The 24,732-nt window shown below is 35.3% G+C and overlaps 1 protein-coding gene across 1 annotated transcript in view; it reads left to right on the top strand.

Moving 5' to 3' along the window:
* The first annotated feature begins 3,201 nt into the window (after window positions 1–3,201).
* LOC102697626 (peroxidasin homolog) overlaps window positions 3,202–24,732 on the top strand; it is a 64,662-nt gene continuing 43,131 nt past the window's right edge. Inside the window, exons 1-2 of the mRNA XM_015353391.2 lie at window positions 3,202–3,412; window positions 24,540–24,611. Coding sequence (XP_015208877.2) covers window positions 3,246–3,412; window positions 24,540–24,611 — 239 coding nt within the window. The 5' untranslated portion in view covers window positions 3,202–3,245. The remainder of the gene's footprint in view (window positions 3,413–24,539; window positions 24,612–24,732) is intronic.

Below are 24,732 nucleotides of genomic sequence, written 5' to 3'. Positions count from 1 at the left end.
CAAGTACGGTACTAAGTTGCTTAAATCATTTGAAGAGGTTTGAGGTTTAAGTTAGTCAGCTACTTTAGTCACCTCTAGAGGGAAGCAGCTGTTACTTTGTGTTTGTTGCAATTGAGAAAAGGTTTAGTACGGTGGTACGGACTAAGCAAAGTGGCAAAGTTCTCTGCAATTGGTCTTAAGGTGGAGCATAAGTTTAGACCGCAGCTGCGTACTAAGCACGGGTTGAACTCCTGTTAGTATGCTACTTTCAGTTTCGTTGCAATTGACCCTAAGGCTCTAGAGCTTAAGAAAGGGACTTGTCTAATAATTGGGGATATGCTAACTTATGGAATCCACAGGATAGAGACATATCTCATTATTTAGTGGTGCCACAGTTTGGAATACGGAAAAAAGTCTCCATTCATTTATTCTGATCATTAGATTTTGTAAGATATTACCTTTTTTCCCCCTGTAAAATGTATCTGTTCTGGGTGTTGTTCTGTTTTTCTTGTAATCCTGAAGTGTAATGTTGTGTATCAGTACAATCTATTTTGAATAAATGTTCTACCTGTTTAAGTTTGCTGCATGGTTATGACTTCATTTCCAATCGGGCCAAAAAAAAAACAAGAAAGTAACTCTGGTTTTTTACCTTTCTTATGTTCTAATGTTCATATTTGTAGGTTTTTTAACATTTAATTATAATATTTCCTTACACTAATGTTGCGCTTTTCTGGACAGTCCACTCAAAGTGCTTTACAGGTAATGGGGACTCCTCTCCAACACCACCAGTGTGCAGCCCCACCTGGATGATGCGACGGCAGCCATATGGCGCCAGAACACTCACCACACATCAGCTATCAGTGGGGAGGAGAACAGAGTGATGAAGGCACTTCATAGATGGGATTATAAGAAGGGCATGATTAGTAACAGCCAATGGGAAATTTGGCTAGGATGCCACAATTCCCCTACTCTTTTCAAGAAACTCTCTGGGATTTTTATTGACCACAGAGAGTCAGGACCTCAGTTTTACATCTCATCTGAAGGATGGCACCTAGTGTCCCCATCACTATACTGGGGCATTAGGACCCATACAGACTGCAGGGTGAGTTCCCCCTACTGGACCCACTAGCACCTCTTCCAGCAGCAACCTTAGTACTGACCAGGCTGACTAAAGCTAAGTGGGTTGCCATTTGTGAGTTGCAGGGTGATACTGCTTTTCTGGTCAATATTGAATATGTGTTTGTGACAGACCTTTAATACCAGGTCAGCTCTTTCCAGGATATCAATATTTTCTTTTAAATACTGTATATTGAAAAAAACATATTCTATATTTTCACAATATATCAAAATATGTTGTACACCTTTTCATTATCTTTTACTAATTTTCTAGAAGAAGACAATGAAGAGCAAAAATGTTTAAATATTTGCATCATTTTCCTAGGTAGTTTTTCAAATTCTTTATAAGCAATTTGATATTTACTGTACAATGTACAATGCATTTTCTGCAACCTGCACATAGCACTTGACTGTATTACATTTTATTTACCAGTCCTGAATTGTGCCAAATATGTCGTTACAGATTATGCTATCATCCTGCTATTATATCACTTAGAAATGAAACAATTGTATCAGCAGAAATAGTGTCTAGATTATTGATATTAATGTCAGAGTGAAGAGCGATCCCTCTCATGCTCCAGTACAGTAATTATTTCACTCAGTGTGAGGTTTCCCCTCTTATCAATCACTACTCCCTTTTTCTGACCATAACTCAATTCTTAAGCCACACGCCTACATTTTGGGTTGCCATACTGCTCATTTTAGTACATATTTGTATGCGCAAACTGAATATGACTACCCTAAAATTGTAAGTATTAAACAAACGCTCCCCTTTCGACTTCGGCGACCATACTGTAGGTTGGAGACGAGACGACTTTCAGGGTCACTGACAGTTCTACAGTACATGCCCTTTTCATTCATTCATGCTAGTCACAGACCAGGTAACGCTAGGAAGATAGAGAGCTACTGTAGCATTCTCTGGCTCTCTGGTGGGGATTGAGGAAGAGCGGAGGTCGCTTTCCGGTTTTATATCGGGAAAACGGCAGGAAAGGGTAAGCGTGGGGTAAAAGGAGAGAGAGAGGTCGTGGGGAAAGTCCAACGAAGAAGGGAGTGGATAGTTATAATATCTTTCTCATACAGTATATAATATCACTGTTATTCAGTGGAACAAGTAATAGGTTTATTCCATGCTGAAAAAAAGAGAAGAAAGAGAACACAACGTTTCGGCCGTGGAGCCTTCTTCAGATGTGAGCATGATTTAGAATTATAATGTGATGCTTTTGCTCCTGTTAATGTGTCGAAAAACATTAAATAAATAAAAACACAGTCTTATTATGTTCCTCAATGTTTCTCTGATGCTTGTAAATATCACCCTTGTCATTCCAGACTGTGGATACTTTTTTATATTTTTATATTCTGTTTTTGTTGTTGTTTATAATTGTCACTTGCTGTGGGTATATAGTAAATTAATTAAAACAATCATTTCCATTTGCCTTCTTCGGTGATATTACTAACACTAACGAAGAGAAATCCAAAACATAATTTCTGCATAATACTATAAGTATCACTGTAGTCTTTTGAAATCAGGAAACTACGTATACTTTTTCTAAGTATGGTGCTGTAAGTGGACATCAACTTACAAATTCTTGTTCCCCTATTTGTCTTATTCACTGTATCTTACCAGACTTTCTGAGCTTTTGTTCTCCTACGCTACTACAGTGTAGGAAGCCTTTGCTGTGTCTGTGATGTTGTCTTAAAGTGGATTTTGCTTTATTTTTACATAGCTACAGGTGTAATTCTGTTTCAATATTACAATCATGCCAATCCGTGTAAAAATGTAAAACTAAAAAAAAAATCTGGCTGGAGTTTCTTTTAAATAGAATAGTGCAATACTAGCCTGTGTGTATTTTAATTTTATTTCAGAAAGAAATCACCTGCCAGTCTGAGCCTAGTTCTAGTGTGAGTCTCCCATTGCTAATCTCCACTTTGTCCTATACAATTTTAACAGTTCCATGCACCACCTTAAAGTAATAGCGGAGACCTATCAGGGGCATTGCGCGTCGCTGGGGTTTCGGGAGACTGTTATGTAATGTGATCCTCCTGTCTGTATTGGGTGGTACTTATTTTCTTGGCTCAAGCTTTCAGAAAAGTTACACTTATGTTCAGTGGAGCTCCAGGACGCTGCCAGGGCGCATAACACAACGAAGAAGATGGAACGAAAACGACTTCGGTTTTCGTGTATTTTTCTGTCTCTCGCGTTCTCTTTCCCCCTGTCCTCGACCTGTCCTAGTCGGTGTCTTTGTGTCAGAACCACAGTGCGTTGCATGCACTTGATGCTGGACCACATCCCCAAAGTATCACCACAGACTACTATCCTGTAAGTGCTAAACTTTTTTTGTGCGACTTACTTTACATACATTGTAAAGTAGTGGATAGAGCAGATTTTAATTGACCGTATATATAAATATTACCTTTAAGGTGATGAATACGACCAGCTGTTATTTAATTCGCATACAGGTATGTAATAACATCATTGTGAGGGACGAACGTTGCTGACAGAAAAGCTTCTTTTGAGTGAGGCGTGATACTTGTATCTCGGTCTTATTTCAAGACGTTTTTATAATGGATCAGAAAGGACCTTGATTTTTAAGACGTTTAAAAAAACAATAGAAACACTCGAAATGTTTATGGAGCTGGAAGATCTTATTGTCAGATTTCTAAAGTTAATTAATGCGGGTCTTTGTGTAGGTCGAATGAAATAACCGCCTTCTAAATTTATAATGATCAGAGGTATTATAATAACACTTGCACTGAGCAGACTTGCTGTAGATAAAATAACGCAACAGATTTTATAGGTTGTGCAGTGAATAAAGGTAGATGACATTTTGTATTAGCAAACAAAAATGGTAATCTATTTGCAACACGAATTGCCGAAAAATTCTTACATTTCCTTGTTCTGAAACGTTTTTACAAAGCCTTTAATTTTGCGTTCCCTTAGTACACAGACATATGTAAGACTTTAATGCCTATATAACAAAGTACACCGACCTATCTTGGTAAATGGGTAAACAGATACCGGTCATGTACAGTAATTAGCATATCGGTATAGAAGAGCTGCAGGCCAGAGAAAACATCTGTCTGTAGACAGCTATGCTCCAGTCAAAAACTTTACAAGAACTGATGTGTTTTAAATAAGGAAGCACAGCTGTCTAACGTAGTGTTCTCATAATTCTGCAATGCAACTTATTGGAGTTTATTATTTATTGCACTTTTAATATTTAGTTTGTTTTAAGCAACACAAATAACAAATATTCTTTTGATTGCTGAACATCCACAACTGATGCCCCTCTCAAAGCTACAGAGAAGGACAAGTGTACAGTAGATTTGTTTCCTGATTGAGTGACATGAGTTGTTTCTGGGCAGGGGTGCCGCTGATTGTTGTGTTTGCAGTTTCTTTGTGTGTTGTGGTTTAATTGCTGGGTTTGCTGGTTTCTTTGCACTATTCAGAGGCACAATAGGATGATCGGTTAAATTGTACATTGCAATACATTCTTGAGTTACAGTGCTACAGTACTGACCCTGCTACAGCATAAGGTTAAGGTGAAGAAGACGTCCATTTCCCGAACACACTGAACAGAATAATATATAGTAGAGAAGAGGAAACCCAAGCTCTGTGTCCACAAGAACATCTCTTAACAATGTGGGAGGCAAAGGAAAAATAACAAGATATACACTACTGCTCGTAGTGTGCATTGTTTTCCATTGCTTTTGGATTTTTTTCTCAGTTTTGCATTTACTGTATTGTTTCTCATCTTTATGTTAGTACTGTATATGCAAAAGGTATCAGCAAAGAGTTTTGATGCACAGAGACAGTTTCCCCATTACAAATTCTGTTTAAAAGTGGCACCTGCTGATTTCATTAGAATTTGTTTCCCACTCTAAATGTATAATGGTTGGTGTCAGTGGGGGAATAGTTCTTGATTTTCCAGACGTACCAAAAGATGTTACATCTTGGGTGAAACATCTTCACTAAACATCCTTTTCAGACCCTGTTTAATATCTAATTTCAGTCAAGTCTTGTATTTGTGATTCTTTCAGCTTTGGGATCAAGTATTACATGTAATGAATTAGTCTTTGATTTCTAGATGACTTAAGTAGGTTCCATGAATCTTAAATAATCTGTCACCATAATCCAATCGTTCCAATGGTTCCTCCAGGGTGAAAGTGTAAAGGAAGCTTTAGGGTTATTTTAACAATACAAACATAACCACACATTCAAAACAGATTTGAAAATAACTTTTATTATTTCACAGTAAAAAAAGACATGTTCGACCTGCAAAGTCTTCTTCAGATCCTCTTCTTCAAAAGTACTTTTCTAGTTCTTGCACTTGAAACATATTAATGGAGTAAAGCAACAAGAAGAGGTTAATTCCTCCCTGAAAAATAATAAAAAAAAATTCAGCTCTGCAAGGTGAAGGGGTGAATAAGGAAGACAAAGAAAATGTGAAAATGAGCAATGGGAGATGAAAAAGTGGTCAAAGACATGGAAATCTCAGTGACGAACTCCAGAGAAAAGGTGGAATGTACAAATCAGCAAATGATTGGATGGATTTAGAAAGAAATTAGTCAGTCAATCGTACACACTGTAGCTGGCAGAAGGTACAAAGATAGTTTTGTCTTCTGGTGCATCTTTGAATCTCTTTGAACAAACACAGAAAGATCAGTGTAATCATGGGCAGGAATATTGGTATGTCCTGCACAAAATAAAAGTTACTAAAGGGCTAGTTTGAATGCACACCTGTCCTTTATTTTGTTGTGATTCATTAAAGTCTGCCCTCTCCTGAGTACAGTACCTTTTGAAAGTTGTAAGTCAGACTGTTTCAGCTTGGGATATTGTATCACCTTGCTCTCTATTCTGATTTTCTTACTGCCTTTATTTTGCCATCCTGTTCTTGTTTACCTTTTATAAATGGTGCTTTAATACCTATACTTAATAGAATATAATGCAGTATTTTATAGTGTTTTATTTTCTTATCAGATAATGATTAATATAGAAACTAGAAACTTGTATTGATTAGCTCAAGAGCTGTGCTCACATGGGCATGACAGGTTAGTGGTGGTAATTTAAAATACTGAGGAATCTGATTATCCTTCCACTAAAATTTTGAGTATTTGAATATTTGACCTCTGATGGGAAGAACAGCTCTTCAACATATTAACTACAATCAGCCTTCTTATAGTATAGTCATTTTATTTTTGAAGGTTTAAAATTTAATTCAATATTATTAAGATAGGCCTAATAAATCTAGAAATTAATAAGGACGTCTTCTGGTTGAGTTAAAATTTGCATAACTTTTATAGTATCTGTGAGATACCAGTTCTGCAGACTAATATAACATTTATTAGTAAAGCATTTTGACTGTATTTTATTTTTTTTCTGAGCAATAGGGTTTTTCAGTAAGATTAAACAAGACAGACTTTTACCTCAGATTTGCTTTTGGTGATTTCTTGCTGTGGCCTTATACATATACATATACATATCAGCTATGGTCTTGCATGAAGATTTCAGCATGATTGACAGTGACTGCTCAATTAGGAGAAGCTAAATCTGGAACTAAGAGTAACTGCAAATTCAGTGGTGGTATTCATGTTTCACCAAATTGACTGGTATTACAGGCTTCTGTTACTTAAGTAGTGTCACATCCATTAGTCTAACAAAAGTACTATGCAGTACTATATGTAGTAATTATCTAGCAATTTTCCCACTTATTGTTACATTATAAAACCAGAGCTGCATTCAAGCATCAGAACATTCTACAAAAATGAAAAATAACATGCCATGATAAAGGAAAATAGCATTATGTAATGTGTGTTTCTGGAAGACTGACATTTCTGTACAGGTTTTTAACTAAACATAGGTGTCTTTTTGAAGTCATTGATCTTGTAGCTAAAGATAATAACATATACAGTATGAACACATCTATCATGTTATCTTTATTACAATCTTTAATTTATTTAATGGTTTTTCCATTTATAAATGAAAAATAACCATTTTGTAACAATCATTTTGTAAATAGTCTGTATTCACTGTGATTGAAATTCAGATTCTTTTTCCATTTTCAGTCTGTTTGAGCTGAACGAAACCTTTAGATGTACTGTATGTATTCATCATGCAAAGAATAAGCATTTACCTGTTCCTTTGCATTCTATGTGTGGTGATGCAGTTTCTGTACTTCTTAACTTCTTAAAATTATGTATATGTTTTCTAAAATATGTACTGTATACAGCAGGGTAATTTTGAACTTTTTAGAAACAAACATCTGTCATATTGGAGGCTGTCGGAAGTTGTTCTTCCATAAAGCACCAAATGTGTAACATACCCCTGACCTCTAGAAACAAATGAGACCACTTGAATTCTACAGCTGTTTAGAAAAACACAAATTCTTAATAAAGACAACAAGTAAGAACACATCAAGGTCATATTCTTTGATGCATTTGGTTCTTCCTGGAAGAGCTACTGTTTTGTATCCAAAATAACAGACATATGTTAACATTTTACTTTTAAACTACAGTACATTACAATTTGTCCTCTGGATTTCAGATTTTTGGAGAAAACAATCAAATGGTACTAAATCATTAGGAAATCCCAGTAAATAAAGTTATTTAAGATTAAATTGAGAGGTGTACCTGATCTTTTTTAAAGACTTCACATCTATTTTTCTGTGCATATTTTAATGGACAAGAAGTAGCTTGAACATAAGGAAATGGGTATGAGAATATTTGTTGCTGGTTGAAAGCTATGCACTAGTAACATCAACTCCAAGACTTGTTAATTACCTAAAAGGACAGTTATCAGAACTTTTATTGAGTTATAGTGGAATATAATAAATGTAAAAAGACAAATCCTTTCAATTAGTCTGAAAGAACTGATAGTGTTCTATTCATGCCCTCTATTTTGTCAGATCACCAGTGGTTAATTGACTTGGTTCACTGCCATTACCCTTGGACCAGCACGGGAGGGATGAGGGCTGTGCAGTCACTATTAGAATCATCACTATGTGAGAAGAGTAATCTGCTTCTTGAACACACTGTGAGCCCCACACAGCGCATTTAGACTTAGCATTTTAGGAGGGCTTTAGTGCTTTCTGGCACCACCACAGGTTCATAGACATCTGGCAAAATGAGGATACCCAGCGTGAGTCATCCCCACCCAAGCCCTTGGCACTCATGCCCAGACTCAAAATGGCAATATCTAAAGAGCTCAGTATACACTCAGAATGATTACCTTTATTGCTTGAACCTCTCTGGTACCCTCTGATCCTGATTCTTTACCATGCACAACGGAATATACTAAACATAGTGTTGGTGTGATTGCATATACTTGTGAGGCAGTGAGGAGGAGAACACTTCTTTTTCTATCACTGCACCAAAGATATGTTAAAAAGCCACCTGATTCTGTTAGAGACTTTTTGAGAGCAGACAAAACAGGATAGCTTATAAACACCAACTTGTATGAGTCAGATGGAAATGAGACTTGACAGGTCAGAAATGACCTATGATCCAGAGCACGCCTTACAGGAACTTCAGGAACTCCAAACATCTTTCAGAAGCATGTCAATGTTTTCCTTTGGGCTATAACATTCAGGAGGCTGCACTGGCAGTAGAAACAAGCTTCAGTCAAGGCTGCATGTTGTTCTGTATAAATGACAATACAGCTTCAAGTACTCAAAAGTTTAGAAGGAGGTCAATTACATACAGTAGTACACTCAGAATATTTATTAATGCATTTTACTTTGAGTGATTTTTAATATGAGTTTAAAAAGCTTTGCTCGTTAACAAAAACCTAAAATGAATAGTTGTGTTTTAAACATTCATATAGAGTCTTGGATATCTTAGAATAATTAGGGAAAGCATATGTTCAAAATCATTATAAAATGTTGTTGTGTGTCTTGTATTGTCTTGGAATGAGATCTAGCAGTGAAGACAGAAAAGAAAACAAAGACCCAACAGCTTTCAGGCAATCTACCGCTCTCAGATTTTTAAATTGATTTTAGTGACTATTTTTAAGTGCAAATCTGCTGTCTCTTAAGAACAGTTTATTTGTATCCCCTTTATATAGAGGAGCAGCTTGTTTTGGGTATTTATGAACTGTTGTATCATTTAGTTTGGTCTGTGACATTAACTCTGCAGAAAAGACCCAGATTTTGTCATTTTTAAATCACTGAGGATTCATACATTATAATTATGAACTAAATATTAAGCTATGTACAAAACACTATAGTAAGGCCTTGGAAATTACTATTTGAAAGATGACATAACCTGTAAATATAAATGCTACATAGGCAACATTGAAATTAAAAAACACACAAACTTGCTGTTCATCCTGTATTGTATACTAATTGTCTGGTTCACAACACTTGAAAAACCTTGTCAAAACACCAACACTAAGCTGCAAAAAACATTTACAGGTGAAACCAAAGCACCACTCATCCAAAATTTGTAATCACAATACAAACATAGGAGGAACATGATAGGAGTAAATTTATGGGGCAGCCTAACTCTTATCCTAGCTGTACTTTAAACATACTATTCGTTTAATGCTGAAATATTTTTAGGAGGGAATATTTATGTGATGCGTGTACATGAGTGAATGGGATTAATATGCTCTATAAAATCTCTGTGGAATAACTAGGGATAACATGGTTCTCTTGGCTGTGTTAGTGATCGTGGAGTAACAACAGGAACCTCTCCTAATATTAAGCAACATTTTCTAGATAGTGAATTGAACATTAGAAGAGGTTTAATGTTTCTTTTACACATTTTCTTCAATTGTATAACGGCTGAAACTTTGTGTTTTCTTTCTTTTTTTTTCAGCATGGAAGAAACCTATTACTTGTTTCTTTGTAGTATATATTATGTTATTATGTTATATTATATAGTATATATTAACATATTATGTTATGTTATTATGTTATATTATGTTATGTATTTCACACTCCTTTAATATTGCTTTTAAAAGTTCTAGCCTTACAAGGTATTATACAGCCTGTTTGTATCTTTTGATACCATTTGTATCATGGTTATGCAGAGTTAAAATGACAAAGTTACCATGTTTGTGTTTGTTCGCACACAACCTGGATACTTTTAAGTAATTTGTCGTAAATAAAAATTTTTAAAGATGAAGATTTTTTTTCAAATGCATCTCACTTACTCATTAAATGTTCACTTGGTAGGCTTGTGAATGTTACCTGTTTGAGCAGCCTATGTAATCGGTTAAGTTTCCAAAGTAGATTTATTGTACATAGTTAATTGTTGATATTAATTATTAATAACTTATTATGTTTAAGTGTGGAATTAATGAGTGAAAGGGTACAATATGCATGAATTCCATTCACTCTTATATAAGGAGAAAGTTTTTTTTCACTTAATGGGTTTCTAATTGAAGGGTTTTTTAAACAAGGAGTCGAGTGTTGGTGGTTTTATGTGAATTTAAACAACACAAAATCACAGCCTGTATACCAAAGAAAGAAAGAAAGCTTATTGCCAGAATTTCATTACATCATGCAGGAAAAGTTTAATCCTTACTGTATGTGGTCTGTTTTTTTTAATGGAGTTTTAAATTTTAGTCCTGCTCCAGTAGACAGAGCCTCTCCTTGAGCTTATTTGTGTGGACAATAAATAAATTACTTAATAAAAAACCAATATGTAAATGTCACATACCTGCATTAGTCATGATAAAAACATTAGTCAAGCCCATATATTACTGAATTCTTATTGACCTTTTAACAGGTAAATATTAATTATGCAGCATTCATGAAAATCCCAGTCCCTGTCCAATTTGAACAGCCATAATTCGTAGAACTTTCATGCCAAAATTCATATTGCAGTATATCTGCAGTCACCGTTAGAGTGATTCACAAGATTCACCCAACATTGTCGAAACAGTGTGAAAACTAGAGGGCATGTGAAGAACAGCAAAGAAAAAAAACATCTGAAAACTCTCCTCAATTCTGTGCTGAATGTCCGTTACAACATTGTTCAGTTTTAAGGAGGTTTAATGAAAAAGAAAACACACGTATATGTCACATGTATAAAAAAAACAACAAAATACAGGCAAGGTAGTCCTAAAATTCCAGTAGAGGGTCATTGGGGATGCTGAAGATTAACCTGACAAGTAACAGGTTCAAGGTGTGATAAATGCCAGTCCATCGCAGGGCACACACAGACAAACACACACAAGCTTACTAGGGCCATTTTTTCCCAGAAGCAAACTAACCTACCAGTATGTCTTTGGACTGTGGGAGGAAACTAGCGTACCTGGAGGAAACCTATGCAAACATGGGGAGAACATACAAACTACATATAACCCAGCAATTGGGCCCAGGATCCCAGCCATACAAGACAGCAATGCACACCATTGTGCCACTATACCACCAGAATTGAGTCATTTTGATAAATATCTTCAGAGCATCTATAAGTTATTTTTATAAAGGCAAACACAAACTTCTTTTCATCTGCCTGTTATCTCGGGACTTCACTCAGATCTGATGTTCAAAGTTTTACAGATCTTTTATACATTCCTCAGCTGCTACCTGTACTGCAGTAACATGTTGTTACGGGTTAGTAGTGAGGACCCTATGCAGAAAACCAGGGCGATTTCCAGAAGTGTAGTTGATAGAACAATCCGAGGTCCGAAAGCCGAGGGTAGACAAGCCAGTGCAAAAGTACAAAACCATAAGCGATGCCGTAAGCCATAAGGAATCCGAGAGCCGAAACCAGAGCGAGAATCAAAGTACCAAAACCAAAACACCAGGAGACGTAGTCGAAAAACAAACCAGGATCAGGAAGCCAAAAACCAAGTAGAAAGTAATCGCAAGAATTAGAGTAGCTCTAGCCAGGAAGAACACTAATACTGAGCACAGGGGAGACTGTGAAGCAGCATTAAATAGGCTGGGGAAAATGAGCTAACTGGGGACTGTGGTGGAATGCAAGGAGGAATGCCGAGTCCTCTGGGGGCGTGGCGTAACACGTCTGCAAACTTCATCAAAGCTCAAATGTGATCACTACACATACAGCAGCTGTAATGTTTTCTTGCTTTCACTATGGATCATATTATAGTATATATAGTGAATTAAAGGTGTTTAAATTTACCTGTGGTAAATATAATTTGACCACCTCTTACCTAACCACTACTTTTAGCCATAATTCAAGTATGGCATTCTGATAGCCTGACGTACTCTGACGTCCTTGTACAGTACATCACTTGTATGAAACATTGTCTCCTGACAATTAAACATTAAATATATTTAAAAGATTTCATCTTGCTAAAACAAATGTTTCAACTCAATTGTACTGTACCTCTTAGGCTGTCTTGTCAAAGCAGGGACAAATTATAGTACAGAAAGACAAAATGAACAATCATAACTCTTGGCTGTCATGGTCCTTGAGGGAGGTCTTTTTAATACTAAAAGCCTTTTAACAAAGAAATTCTGTATTTTTAGCAGAAGTGTACTGAAGATGAAATTTCATTTGTCAATATAATTACAAACACAAAAATGTACAGCTTTGGTAATAACATTTGCAGTTATAGCTGTGTTTCAAAAGAATTTTAGTTGTTTCTTATTTTAGTTTTTTGGTCATACAGTAAGTGCGTTTGACACATACTGTATTAAATTATTTAACAATTCAAAAAATAAGGTAGCAAGACCTTCATAGTTACCCATGTATTCATACATAGTTACATTTATAAACAATAATAAAGCAAAAAAGCTTATACATTTCCACAATGTCTGAACTTGTTAAGCTATGTGTCCAACTGTGAAAGCAGAATAATGAATCCTGCATAAGAGGAATCCATGTCAAGCTGGAGTGAACATTTACTGTAGCTGCCTATTATACTTCAACAAATGTTGGAGATGATCTGCTGGACAGACATTCTGTAAAGGTCTGAAGAGGCAGAAATCAGTGGGTACCAGATCAAGGCTCTCATGTGTTACACTGAAAGTGCTCAGACACTGCACTTCTGCTGGCGGTGTGTCTTGGTATTATCATGCAGCAAGACAATGCCCTTCATATATTTTAGCAACCCAGAAATGTTTTTGACCAATGGTCTCCTGCAGTTAGTCCCATGGGTGACTAGCATTCAGTGTTTGACCATGTTTAGTTAAGGACCGAGGCCACCCATCTTTAAATTGACCTGTGGTGTTACCATGAACAGGTCTCATGCCACTGTGAGCTCATAATCAAAAAAATGATGGTGTTTCATCACTCTACCTGTTCAATTCTGCCAGAAAAACACTTACTTTTCTTATTTATTGAAATACCCTTATACCCATTTAGCTTTATTTATTATTTTATTTATTTTGCAAAACACGGATTAAAATAAACCTGAACAGGAAATAGCAGAGAAAGAATTGATTGTAAAAAGGAAAGGAGTTGCTAAGTAAATGCAGGATAATGGAAGGCATTTGCAGATATCGTACTTAAAATGAGATTACAAATGAATTAAGTATGGCCAGGAATGCTCCATGTAATATGCTGTTTCTTTTTTGGAGAGGATTCCAAGAACATTTAGCTTGTTCTCATGACACTCATAAAGCTCATTGTTCATAATACACCATGAAACATTGTTATTATGTTTTCTCATTATACAGTATAACATTGAAAAATATACAGTCTGTTCAGAATGTAGTACTAGTAAAATTTGATTGTGTTTTTCTTTAGACAGTAACATGGTGAAATTGGTGAAATTCAAAAAGAATTGGTTCTTTTTTTAGCTAACTTTACCTTTTTAACATAAATAAAAATGCAAGAAGTACAGTATTGCTCTAACTGTACCTTTGGCTTTTACTGTATACAGTATACTTAAAATGGCAAAATGACACATCTAGCCTGTATGAAGATGAGAGGTGTTTCATTTCATTCTATAATAGAAAAAAAATGTATATTAATTTTGATTTTTTTATACTCACTAGTGTTATTTGCCTACAATACGGTATGTCTGACTGAATGAAAGGAAAATGTCTAGAGAATTGGTTATTATCTCCTGGCACTCTCTGTGCAATTGGAATACATTAGTGTTCAGTACATAATGTTCCTGGCATAACTGCTAGCCCAGCTGTGGGAAATCTAGTTTTCAAGTTTTATTCATCAGCTTAGTATATATTTGCAGTTCATTGTACAATTTGCATGTTGCATATGTTATAACTTAACTGTTGTGAGGATAAAGAATAAAGAACTACAATGTTCAAACTGAAAAAAAAAACCCACTAAAACTCAGTTACATTAGGTACAATTCTACATTTTAATGTAAATTATTGTATGTTAGTAAATATTTAAAGCAAAAGTAAATCACTATATCTAAAATATTACAGTTTTGAGGGGAAGTTTATCTTATTTCTGTTTTGATGGATTACCTCAGCGATATTACAGTACATAAACTCCCAACAAATATACGTTTTTGGAGATAATGTGCTCAAATAAATGCAGAAACCAGGATCATACCACGCATGAAAATGTTGCAGAATTCAATATGATAGTTGAAATGTCTGTCCAACCGGACTGTGGAGGAGTTTACTTGGTTCCTTAAATAAAAGAATGATGAGTTTCTGGGAAAATCTTATCTCAAGGGTTTCTCGTCCCTTTCCATGAACTACAGTATTTAAAATATAGAATATTATTCAGAGTTGTAAAGGTAAAAATTATGTTTTTGTATTACATTTGAAATATTACTGCGATAAAAATAAAATTAAGTATGAACAGGAGGTTAAACACCCTCTATGAAAGTTGATAAATGAGATGAAAGGAGTGTTTGAATTCTTCCCATAGGGAATGTTGATTGTCGGCCTGCTACCATAACTCGTTATTAAGGGTGTGAATATTTCAGTGGCAATGTGTCTTAATATAACCTTAAATGAATTATCTTCTGTTATAAATCTGGCATTGTCTGTTAATGTCTTTTCTTTATTTTTAAATTCCAAGCACTGTGGCTTGAAACACCTTGTTGAGTAGTACTCTTTCTAATGTGAACACTGAATTGGTGATTTTAAGCCTCAAAGGATTTAGAATTTAAATTAAATGCATATTCCTCTGCTTAGAAGCTGTGTTTATAGGAAATGATGAAGCATATGACAAAATAACAAAGAATTACCGATTCATTTAAAATCATAATAAAAGCTCTAAAACATCCCCATGGATAATATAACAGTGAAAGATATGGGTGAATAACTGCCATTGTGGTTTCATATTGCTCCCTGAGTGCGCCTCGTGTATAAGTCAAATACCTTATTCTTAAAATACCTTATACATTTTAAAATTCAATTTAGTAATATAAATATCAATCATTGTTTGCATTGGGGATTGAAAAAATTGGTCTATTCAAAGAAACCCAACATCAGTGAAGTAATGAAAAACTTGGAAAAACAAATTAGAATGTCAATTCAGACAGAAAATAAGGAGAAATGCCACTATTTCTTCTCTTTGAAAAACACAGCTGTTATCAATTAAGGCACAAAACCAAAAGTGGTGGCCAACCACAATGCCACATTCCCACCTTTGTCACTTGATTTAATTTAGGTTTGAACTGTGAAGCCATTTTCATCACTTCAAAATCTTAAATCTCCCACTCAAAGTCATTAATAACCAGGTTTATTTACTTAATATTTCTGCAAAAAAGAAAACCTTAAATTGGCACTGTTTACAAAGTCCATTTACAAGGGAACTAGGCCATTCCCAATATAAGATTTATGAATAACAGTGTGGCCCCTAACAATAGTTTCACAATAACTGAATGAAAATCTATTCTGTCACTTAACAGTTGGTAGCAAATCTAAAAATGTACTTAAGCTAATCGTAATATGGTTGTGCAGTTTAAACGAAGACAGTTATAATTCACAAAAGATAGTGATTAGTCACTGAAGAAAAAGGCTCCATTGTAGACAGACACTTCACTGCTAGTTGGGCCAAAAGGCCTCGTCTCATTTCTTTTTAACCTTTCTATGGGTACTTTTCCTGTGGGAATGTAGGGATTATGTACAGAAGAATTTAATGGGTGAGATACTGTACAACAGAGAGCAATCCATAGATAAGCAGGTTAGGGAAAGCCAAGAGAAGGCTTAAAATTAGATATAGGATAAGGAATATCTTCTGAATCTCCCCAGACTAAATGATTGCTTGTTTCTAAACCATTTAGGCTTCACTCCAACAAGCAAACCTTGTCATTACACAGGTTGTAAAAGTTTTAGTTAACTGCTGCTTCTAGAGCAAACAATTTAATGTAATTTTATCTTGTGTAGATGGGTACAAAATATATAATGGACAAACTTTAAGTGTAAAGTTATACATTTGACTTTTAATGACTTGCATTTAGTGGTAAAGCAAAAGCTCGGTCTAATCTCCTTTTAGTAATGGGTTTCTTGTTATAATTAATTATAATTACTTTCACAGGAAAATACAGCAACATAGCAGTAGAGCTATAAAAATAACATATCTGGCTTTTGAAAGCTATAATACCCTGTGAACAAAGATGTGGAAAACAAGATTATTGGCTTTATTACACAATTTATCATTGTCAGAATGGTAATTTAATCATGGACACAAATCACTAATTATCCAATTAATCATTATATAATGACAAACTATGAACGTGTATTTCCAGGTCCAAGTATTATTTACTTTACTTTCACGACGGGCAAAAATTCTCATTTGAGGGTTTGATAAAATTTTAAAAATAATGATAAATGACATTGAGGATGATCTACAGTATGAGAAATAACAATATGAATATTAATATTAATATTAGTAAGGAAAAAGAAAAGCAATAACTGAACTCACAGGGCATAAAACAGACACATGTCAACTGCACGTATGTTAATTATATACTGTATACTGTATATAAATTCACATATATAATAAAATCTGGTGGGTAGGTGCGTCAGCATGCATAGGCTGCAAAGGAACAAGTAATAGGTTTATTCCATGCTGAAAAAAAGAAGAGAGAAAAAACACAACGTTTTGGCCTTGGAGCCTTCTTCAGGTGTGAGAGAGACAAGGCAGTAGGCAGTAGGCACAAGGCAGCAAATATATATATTTATTATATACAACATTTTATATAATAAAATGTATATAGACAAGCCTAAAAGTGTTCTTTGGTAACCTTCTATTGTCTTTTATGGTTAGAATCTCATCTTTTCCAAGTATTTACTGAAATCAAATCCTTACATGGCAGATGGAAAGTAAAAGGTAGCAAATTTCTAAATGAACAAAATCCAAACGTTCAGAGTAGCAAATATAACTGAAATGCTCCAAATATGTGCTCATTATTTTACTTACTGTATGTGCTTTGTAAAACTGAATAAGAATTGTACTTTTTGTAACATAACCCACAATTATTATAAATTCCTAATTTATTTTGTGGAAAATCTAATCTTTCCCTTCCAGTGTAATCAATAGATATTGTCCTAGTTTGCACAGATGACTGAAAAGACCTTTGGATTTAATTAATCATTCTGAATTTCTTTACTTAACCTATTTCTTAGGAAATCTAAACACAGTATGATTTTAAAATAATAAAATGATTTTAAGTGTTCATAAGTTTCTATTCTTCTTCCATTTTTCTACTCATCACATTTGCTTTTAGCCTACTGTACATTAGTCACTGTATGAGAGTTTTTATTACAAGATTCAAAACAAAAATAATAACAAATGGACTCCTGCTTTAGATAGTAGTTCAAGTAGGGAGCTGCGTCAGCATGCATAGACTGCAAAGGAACAAGTAAAGGTTTATTCCATGCTGAAAAGAGAAGAAAAGAAACACAACATTTCAGCTGTGGAGCCTTCTTCGGTTGTGTCACACATCTGAAGAAGGCTCCACAGTCGAAACATTGTGTTTCTTCTCTTCTCTTTTCAGCATGGAATAAACTTTTACTTGTTCCTTTCCTGCTTTAGATTGTGCATTGCTCTGAATATAAATATCCAGTTTTGATTATGCTGTGAATCATGAAACCCACCAAATGATAGAATAAATATCACAGATCACGTCTTTATGCAAAGCCACTGTTGTAATTGTAAAGAGCAACATAAAGAGCATGCATTAAGTATTGTAGTTTCATTAAAATACCTGTAATATTGTATTGGGAAGATTAATTGTGTTCTACAAATGCAAATGAAAAAAACCCTGTTGTTAATAACTGTTCCTGTACATAAAACTGAGGCAAACCTATTATTTTTTGTACTGTTAGTCTTGGTTCTATTTTGCATAATTCTAACTTATTTTACTATTTTATGTATAGTGATGAAACATGGTAATATAAATAATGTTGTACATTGCAATGTATCTAATTTTTACTTTGGTTTATCAAAGCTTCATTTAAACACATTGGAATACATTATTAATATAAATATATGTCAACACATATGTCAATTCTCTACTTGCAAAAGAATGATTTTTGCTCCAGAACAATTAATTCATATTCAGTTGTAGAAAACACAGTTTTTAGAAAACACAAGCTTTCAAGCTTTGAAAGTTGTCTTGTTAATGCTTCTTTTACTCATAAGTGGATGATTTTGAACAAAAAAGGATATTAAATTTTATGAGGTTAGATTTCTGGAACACAAAATCAGCAGCTGGATGGAATTATGCTCACACCTGGTTTTAGTTAATAATAATTCCTTTACTACCATATGATGCCTGACGTATCCTTAGGTATAATTTTAGACTGCTAGAACTTTTTAGTAATAGGGTTATATGGTATGGGACATTTTCTTCACATTTTCTCTTTAACAGTTTTTGCTGCCCCTGAAATGACTTTTTCAAATGTTCTAATTTTTCCCTCTGTCCATCTCTTCTGTATTCCGAAAACTTAGCCTGATGTGTTGTCTTGTAACGCCTTTTTATGTTGTATTCTTCAATCACGGTGATTGTTTCCCGACAGATAACTGTAACGATCGTTACTCCTCCTCTTAAGGGTGCTCCAGCCCTTCCTCGTTCTGTCCCATTCCTCGCACCTGTTTCTTATTCCAGCCCCTCTTTAGTTCCACCTTTAAAGCCAGACGCTGGCGATTGCTCGGGGCTTCTCATTGAATCCCGTTTCGTGAGAGCCCGGGGTCCTGCTGCGTCTGGCTCCGTTATGGTTTTAGTTTCCTGTTCCTGATTCCCTGTCCCGCCGGTCCCGACCCGGTTCTGGTTTTTAGTTTCTTTGGATGGATACCCTGGTCTTGGACTTCGCCTCCCCTTTTGGATTTCCCTTGTGGATTTATGCTTGGATTGTTTGCCCCGGACTCACTTCCCCTGGACACCTGCTCACTTCGTACACGCCCCCCTGTCCCCTGACCGACTCCTGCGTGATATTTTTCCCTATTGTTTCTTCACCTTCCGGATCGTGTCGTCCGCATAGGGACAGGAAAGAACTGGTTCCTGACAATAAGACAGATTACCTGTTCTTTCCAAGGGACACAAAAACACTCTTCCAACTATTTGTCGTTGAATTTTTGACCCACTGCATTTATTTTCCTTTTTTTCGACATACAGGAATAACTTACTGTTAGCCGTTTGTCAGTTATAACTTTTAGAACCGTTTGAAATCATTACCTGCTTTTAAACAAGATAACATACACTAGAATCACAGTAGACAACAAACATCCAAATGAATTTATGGTAAAAATCAGTTGTAGCAAAGGCATAGTAACCTAGGCTAAAGCTTATGTCTGATAGGCTAAAAGTAAAATGCATCATCCTGCCTTACCACAGATGTGAGGCAGTCACCATACCATTCAGAGGTGAAGCTGGGGATGCTCCACAGGTTTGGCTGTGCTGGTGATCGTGATCGACAGCAGGGGACCCAGAAACAGGATATAAATGAACAATGCATCATTACAGCTGGCCATCTGTATACAGCCTTTTCCTGAATAAGTCTTGGACAGTCATCTTTGCCCATGCCTGAACCATCACAGGGATACTTCCGCCACCTGAGTGATGAGTAAAGATCCCTTGTTGGGAGTGCTTCAAAAAGCCCCAGTCAGCAGATAATGCATGAAAAGGAAGGTTTGCTGGATGGATTACATAATTGGACCTAGGAGAGGACTCTCAGACACTAGGTACATGTACTCTGCAGGGAGCAGCAGAGTAAGTACTGTACATATTCCTAACCACTGTCACAATGATTATGAGTTCACATCAGTGTGAACTTCTGTATGACTTTGTAAGAGGTTTGAGATGTGATTTAAGGTATCCTCTGCTTTCAGCTATCCTGTGCGTCTTCTAAGCAAATACAGAGGATTATTAAACCCGGCCAAAGACAGATGCAGCTATAAAGTCATTACTTCCTACTTGTGGTGAAATTTCATTTAATATTCCCTGCACTGCACCATGGAACGCACTTAGAACTTCGATGTAACTTCCTATCCTGTGCACCAGAATTAACTGAAAATCTGTATGATACCTGACAACTCTAAACATATAATAACATTGGTCATAAATTTATACACATTATAGAAAAACTAAGGGGTACCTCAGTTCTTCACCCTCACCTTACTTTGCTTATTATCAACATTATCCTCTTTTTTTCAACACCATTCTTTTCACACACAGTGTCTTGTTCCATATCCCCACCCTGTACATGATTATTTACATTCTCCACTTCTACATGGGGGCTGGCAACACCATCGAGTACATTTTCCACAAAATTCCCTGTTTCTACCTGTGGATAGACATTCAAACCTAGGCTGGCACATGGTATCTTTTTCGTTTTAACAACATTTTTCGGCAAGGTTAATATTTTTTTCTTAGAACCTTGCCCCAGTGCATAGTTACATGCCTGTGTTTATTTTGCTGGAAGAGTTTCTCAGGTTGTGTTCAGTTGCATCACCATGAACTATAGCTTTGGTTACACATCGCTTAGGAAGGCTAAAAGTGATACTGGGCTGTTTAACTCTAGAGCTGGACCATTCTGCAAGCTCTATAAAACACAATCAAAGCAGACCACTTTTTCAAAGCTGTCAGTCACTGTGCTAAAAGCAAAATGTGGAAATGATTGTGAAATGTACTATTATCTGATTTGAGCATGGAATCATACCATGCACTGTGATCAAATTGGCTGAAGACATCTGTGGCTCTGTAATACATTTAGAAAATGTTTTGTTTACCATTCACTAATTACATGGATCTGATGGACTCAAAACCAAATGAAATACAGTGTATTATTACAGTGACAGGATTTGGTGCACCTCTATTTTGAGATCGCTTATCCTGCTCTTCTTTTCTGCACTTCCTTTTCTCAGTGCCCAATAGGTACACCCTTTTGTAGGACAGTGTATATTTGCCAGCTGCAACTACATGATTTTAATTCTAAACCATTACAGCAAAGTTTGCACTGCAAGTAAGAGATCACTTGTAATGTTTCATTATTGTCTCTGCAACAGATGTTACAAATGAAACAGAATTATTACATCTGTTGTCCTGAGAGCATCCTTCACAGCTGCCCCCCAGAGGACACTTGTTAGTCTCATGTGTGCTTCAGTGAAAGCACCTCATGCATTTTTAAGCAGTTTGTGAAACTCCTTTCTGGTGCATGAGATGCTGGAGGTAAGATACAAACCTGCATGTAATCCTGCCTTTATTTTTCCTCTACCACTAGGTCTCCCTGTGCTGCTTTGTACAATGGGCCCTCAGCAGGCCCTGCACTCTTCATAGCTCCCTGATGTCTTTGGAGTATAATAGACCTTTTTTAACTCACGCTTGGTCATGTCTGGGCCAATTTTCTGCCCAGTCAACCTTCAAAAATGGATTTGAGTTTTAAAAGTACAGCATGATGCAATAACGAAGGGGAGTGGAGATGGTCCTGGGAAAATTACGCTAGAAAAAGGGGTGTGGTCACCTGTCAAAATGTTTGGTGATCTGTGTATTTACTCACTATTTGTGATTTCTGCTGCTGGGTTCATATGCTTGCATCTATTTATTTTTAAAACAATACACATATAGCTAAACAATCATTAACATTGGTACAGTATGATCGTCTGGTTATACAGTTAATATTTGATTGTGAACAGTTGTACTTTCTAGATAATTTACAATAATTAGTGGAAAGACTGGAATAGACAGTGAGTCTTGTGATAAAGATCACTGCAGCTCTAGGTGGATATTAATTTTACAGTTAAAAAGTGTTTCATGAAGAGAACATTAGAAGACATGAATGAACAGGCTAATCTTGTGATGCACCCCCAATGGAGAACATCAACATCTAACAAAATCTGAAAGAAAAGTTGATGAAATAGCTACCAGCAGAAAAAAAACAGACAAACATGAATGAAAAAGCACCAGGTACAATTAAAAATTCAGCAACAAATTCACTGATAATAAATTGTGTTAATTTACATTTTCAATGTATGTATTCATATCAGCTTATTTAAGGCCTTGTTTTTTAACAAATAATTTTACAGAAAATTAAACGTAAAAAATCTAATGTCACACGATGAAGTAGCAAAACTGGGTTCTAATGTTTGTGCTTATAATTTTATCTTTGAAGGTATCAAGGTTTAATCAGGCATTATATCAAATAATCTTACACTTACTAGCTAAAATATGAAGTCGACTGAATGCTTCAAATGAATGAAAAATGTGTGGTTGGTTTGAGAACATAAGACAAATTCTCCCCGGAGAAAACAATTCATCCCATATTGTCAGTCACACTGGAAACGTGAAATCGCAATTCACAAACACTCAACACATTAGTGCTCTATAGTTAGGTCACTTAAACTACTGTTCTTCTTTACCTTCATTTTTGTGACTGTGTGTAAAAAGTGTACATGTCAATAGTTATATTTATCCTTATATGATAAAAAGACAGAAGGGAAATGTCTGCTCATGGAAAATTCTAACCATCTGGTCTCGGGATAGTGAGCAAATCCTGGAAGAGACAGAGCAGAGCTGCACCTAGCCGTTGTAAAGAAATGCATGTATTGGATTTAGAATCCAATTTCGCTGGTCTGTCACTTCCCCCCTAACATATGAGGTGTGAGTCAGGGAGAAAATGCTGCAATGGCGATGCTGGGGTGGAGGGAGGAATCTTAGAAAAGAGCACTCTGGGCCATGTTGTACCGTATGCAGTTGAGTGGAAGTGCGTTTAACCTCCACCTGATAATATAAACTTAGTTTCGAATATCACTAGAAACTTTGTTTCATTTTCTCTAGAAACCTACAAGAGATAAAGATTTTTGTTAGAGATACACATTTTCATAAATCTTAGCTTTTTTTACCTTTATCTGAAAAAGTTGAAAATATTATTTGTATAATATTTCAGTGCATTCATTTGAAAATGCCAAAACATTTAAACAGATGTTACTTTTGGAGTAGCAGTAGTAGTTGCATGTCATTGTGATGAAGGTAGATTAGTTGTTGGCAGACAATCACTCCACAGTGAATTCTTCATAATCTATAATTATAAAGATTACAATCTTGAGTGATGCACGTAGATACAAGTTCTTTAAAAAATATTTCAGTGCCTTATATGATACCATTCAAATAATCATAAATTAAATGTTATACTAACCACACATTTTTGGAGCTTTATTGAATCTACAAAAGAAATAGCTGAGTGACACATTTGTTAATTTCAAAAGCAGCATTCACATTTATGTTTAAACAGTATTTAAGTTGATATTGAAGATGGCTCATTGCTTCTAGACGTTGCATTATTAAGAAATTAGGTATATTTATATATTCTGTAACACCTTCTAAGATTTCCAACAAAGGGCACAAGATATCCTAACTTGTAAACTTCACTGATTGCATGTACCAGGTATTCATAACTCTGTATCGTGTTATGTACAGCAATGTTGTATTTTCAGCATTAAATGAATCTTTACTTGCTTTTCACTTTTGCTCAGGTTCTTGTTTTACTATGTAGTCTAATTCTCTATTTTCAAGATTATAAATATGAATGCCTTTAACCTGTCTCCATAAGACATACTGGACCTTTCAGACCAAGAGTAATTGTGGTTGCTCTTCCTTGAAATGTCATTACAAACTTTTCGTTGAACTTCTTATCATAACTTTACATGAGCCCTAAGATTGATTGCTTTACAGTATACAGTTATCTGTTTTACTTACTGCTTTATAATGGATTAGGCAGAATTTGCCATATTCAATCATATGATAATTCCCGCTGTCCTACTGTAAGTGCCCATCAAATTTTGTTATGAACTATTGGAAAAATACATCGAATCATCTGATTCTTGTAATATTAATGCCTCTTTTATAACAAGATAGTTTTTAACAGTGCAGAGTCCTTTCTGAAATAAGAAATGATTAATTATACTTTTTTCAACCTCTACCCTTTATACACTTTATTTCTTCTGTTAATGCTAAAAATTATATTAAAGTTTGGTTTAGCTCTTTTCCTTGCCTGATACTGATACTACTACTACTACTACTACTACTACTACTAATAATAATAATAAAGCAATACTTTAGACTTCTAAAAATGTTTCACCATTTTGTTTGGATTTTGCAGAGATCTTCGATTCAACAGAATAAGAGAAATTACACCTGGAGCATTTAAGAAGATGAAGAATTTAAACACTTTGTAAGTAATAGTAGAAAGAAGAATAATATAATCTTATCTCCTTCACATAATGTCTGTTTCTGTAGAAGATCCTGTTGCCTGGTGTATTTGAGAAATAGAAAAGGTAAGTTTACAGGAAGTC

The sequence above is a fragment of the Lepisosteus oculatus genome, chromosome 6 (genome assembly GCF_040954835.1).
Source record: "Lepisosteus oculatus isolate fLepOcu1 chromosome 6, fLepOcu1.hap2, whole genome shotgun sequence".
Classification (NCBI taxonomy): domain Eukaryota; kingdom Metazoa; phylum Chordata; class Actinopteri; order Semionotiformes; family Lepisosteidae; genus Lepisosteus; species Lepisosteus oculatus.
The sequence above is the reverse complement of the archived record's forward strand: the minus strand, read 5'-3'. Positions and strand labels throughout refer to the sequence as shown.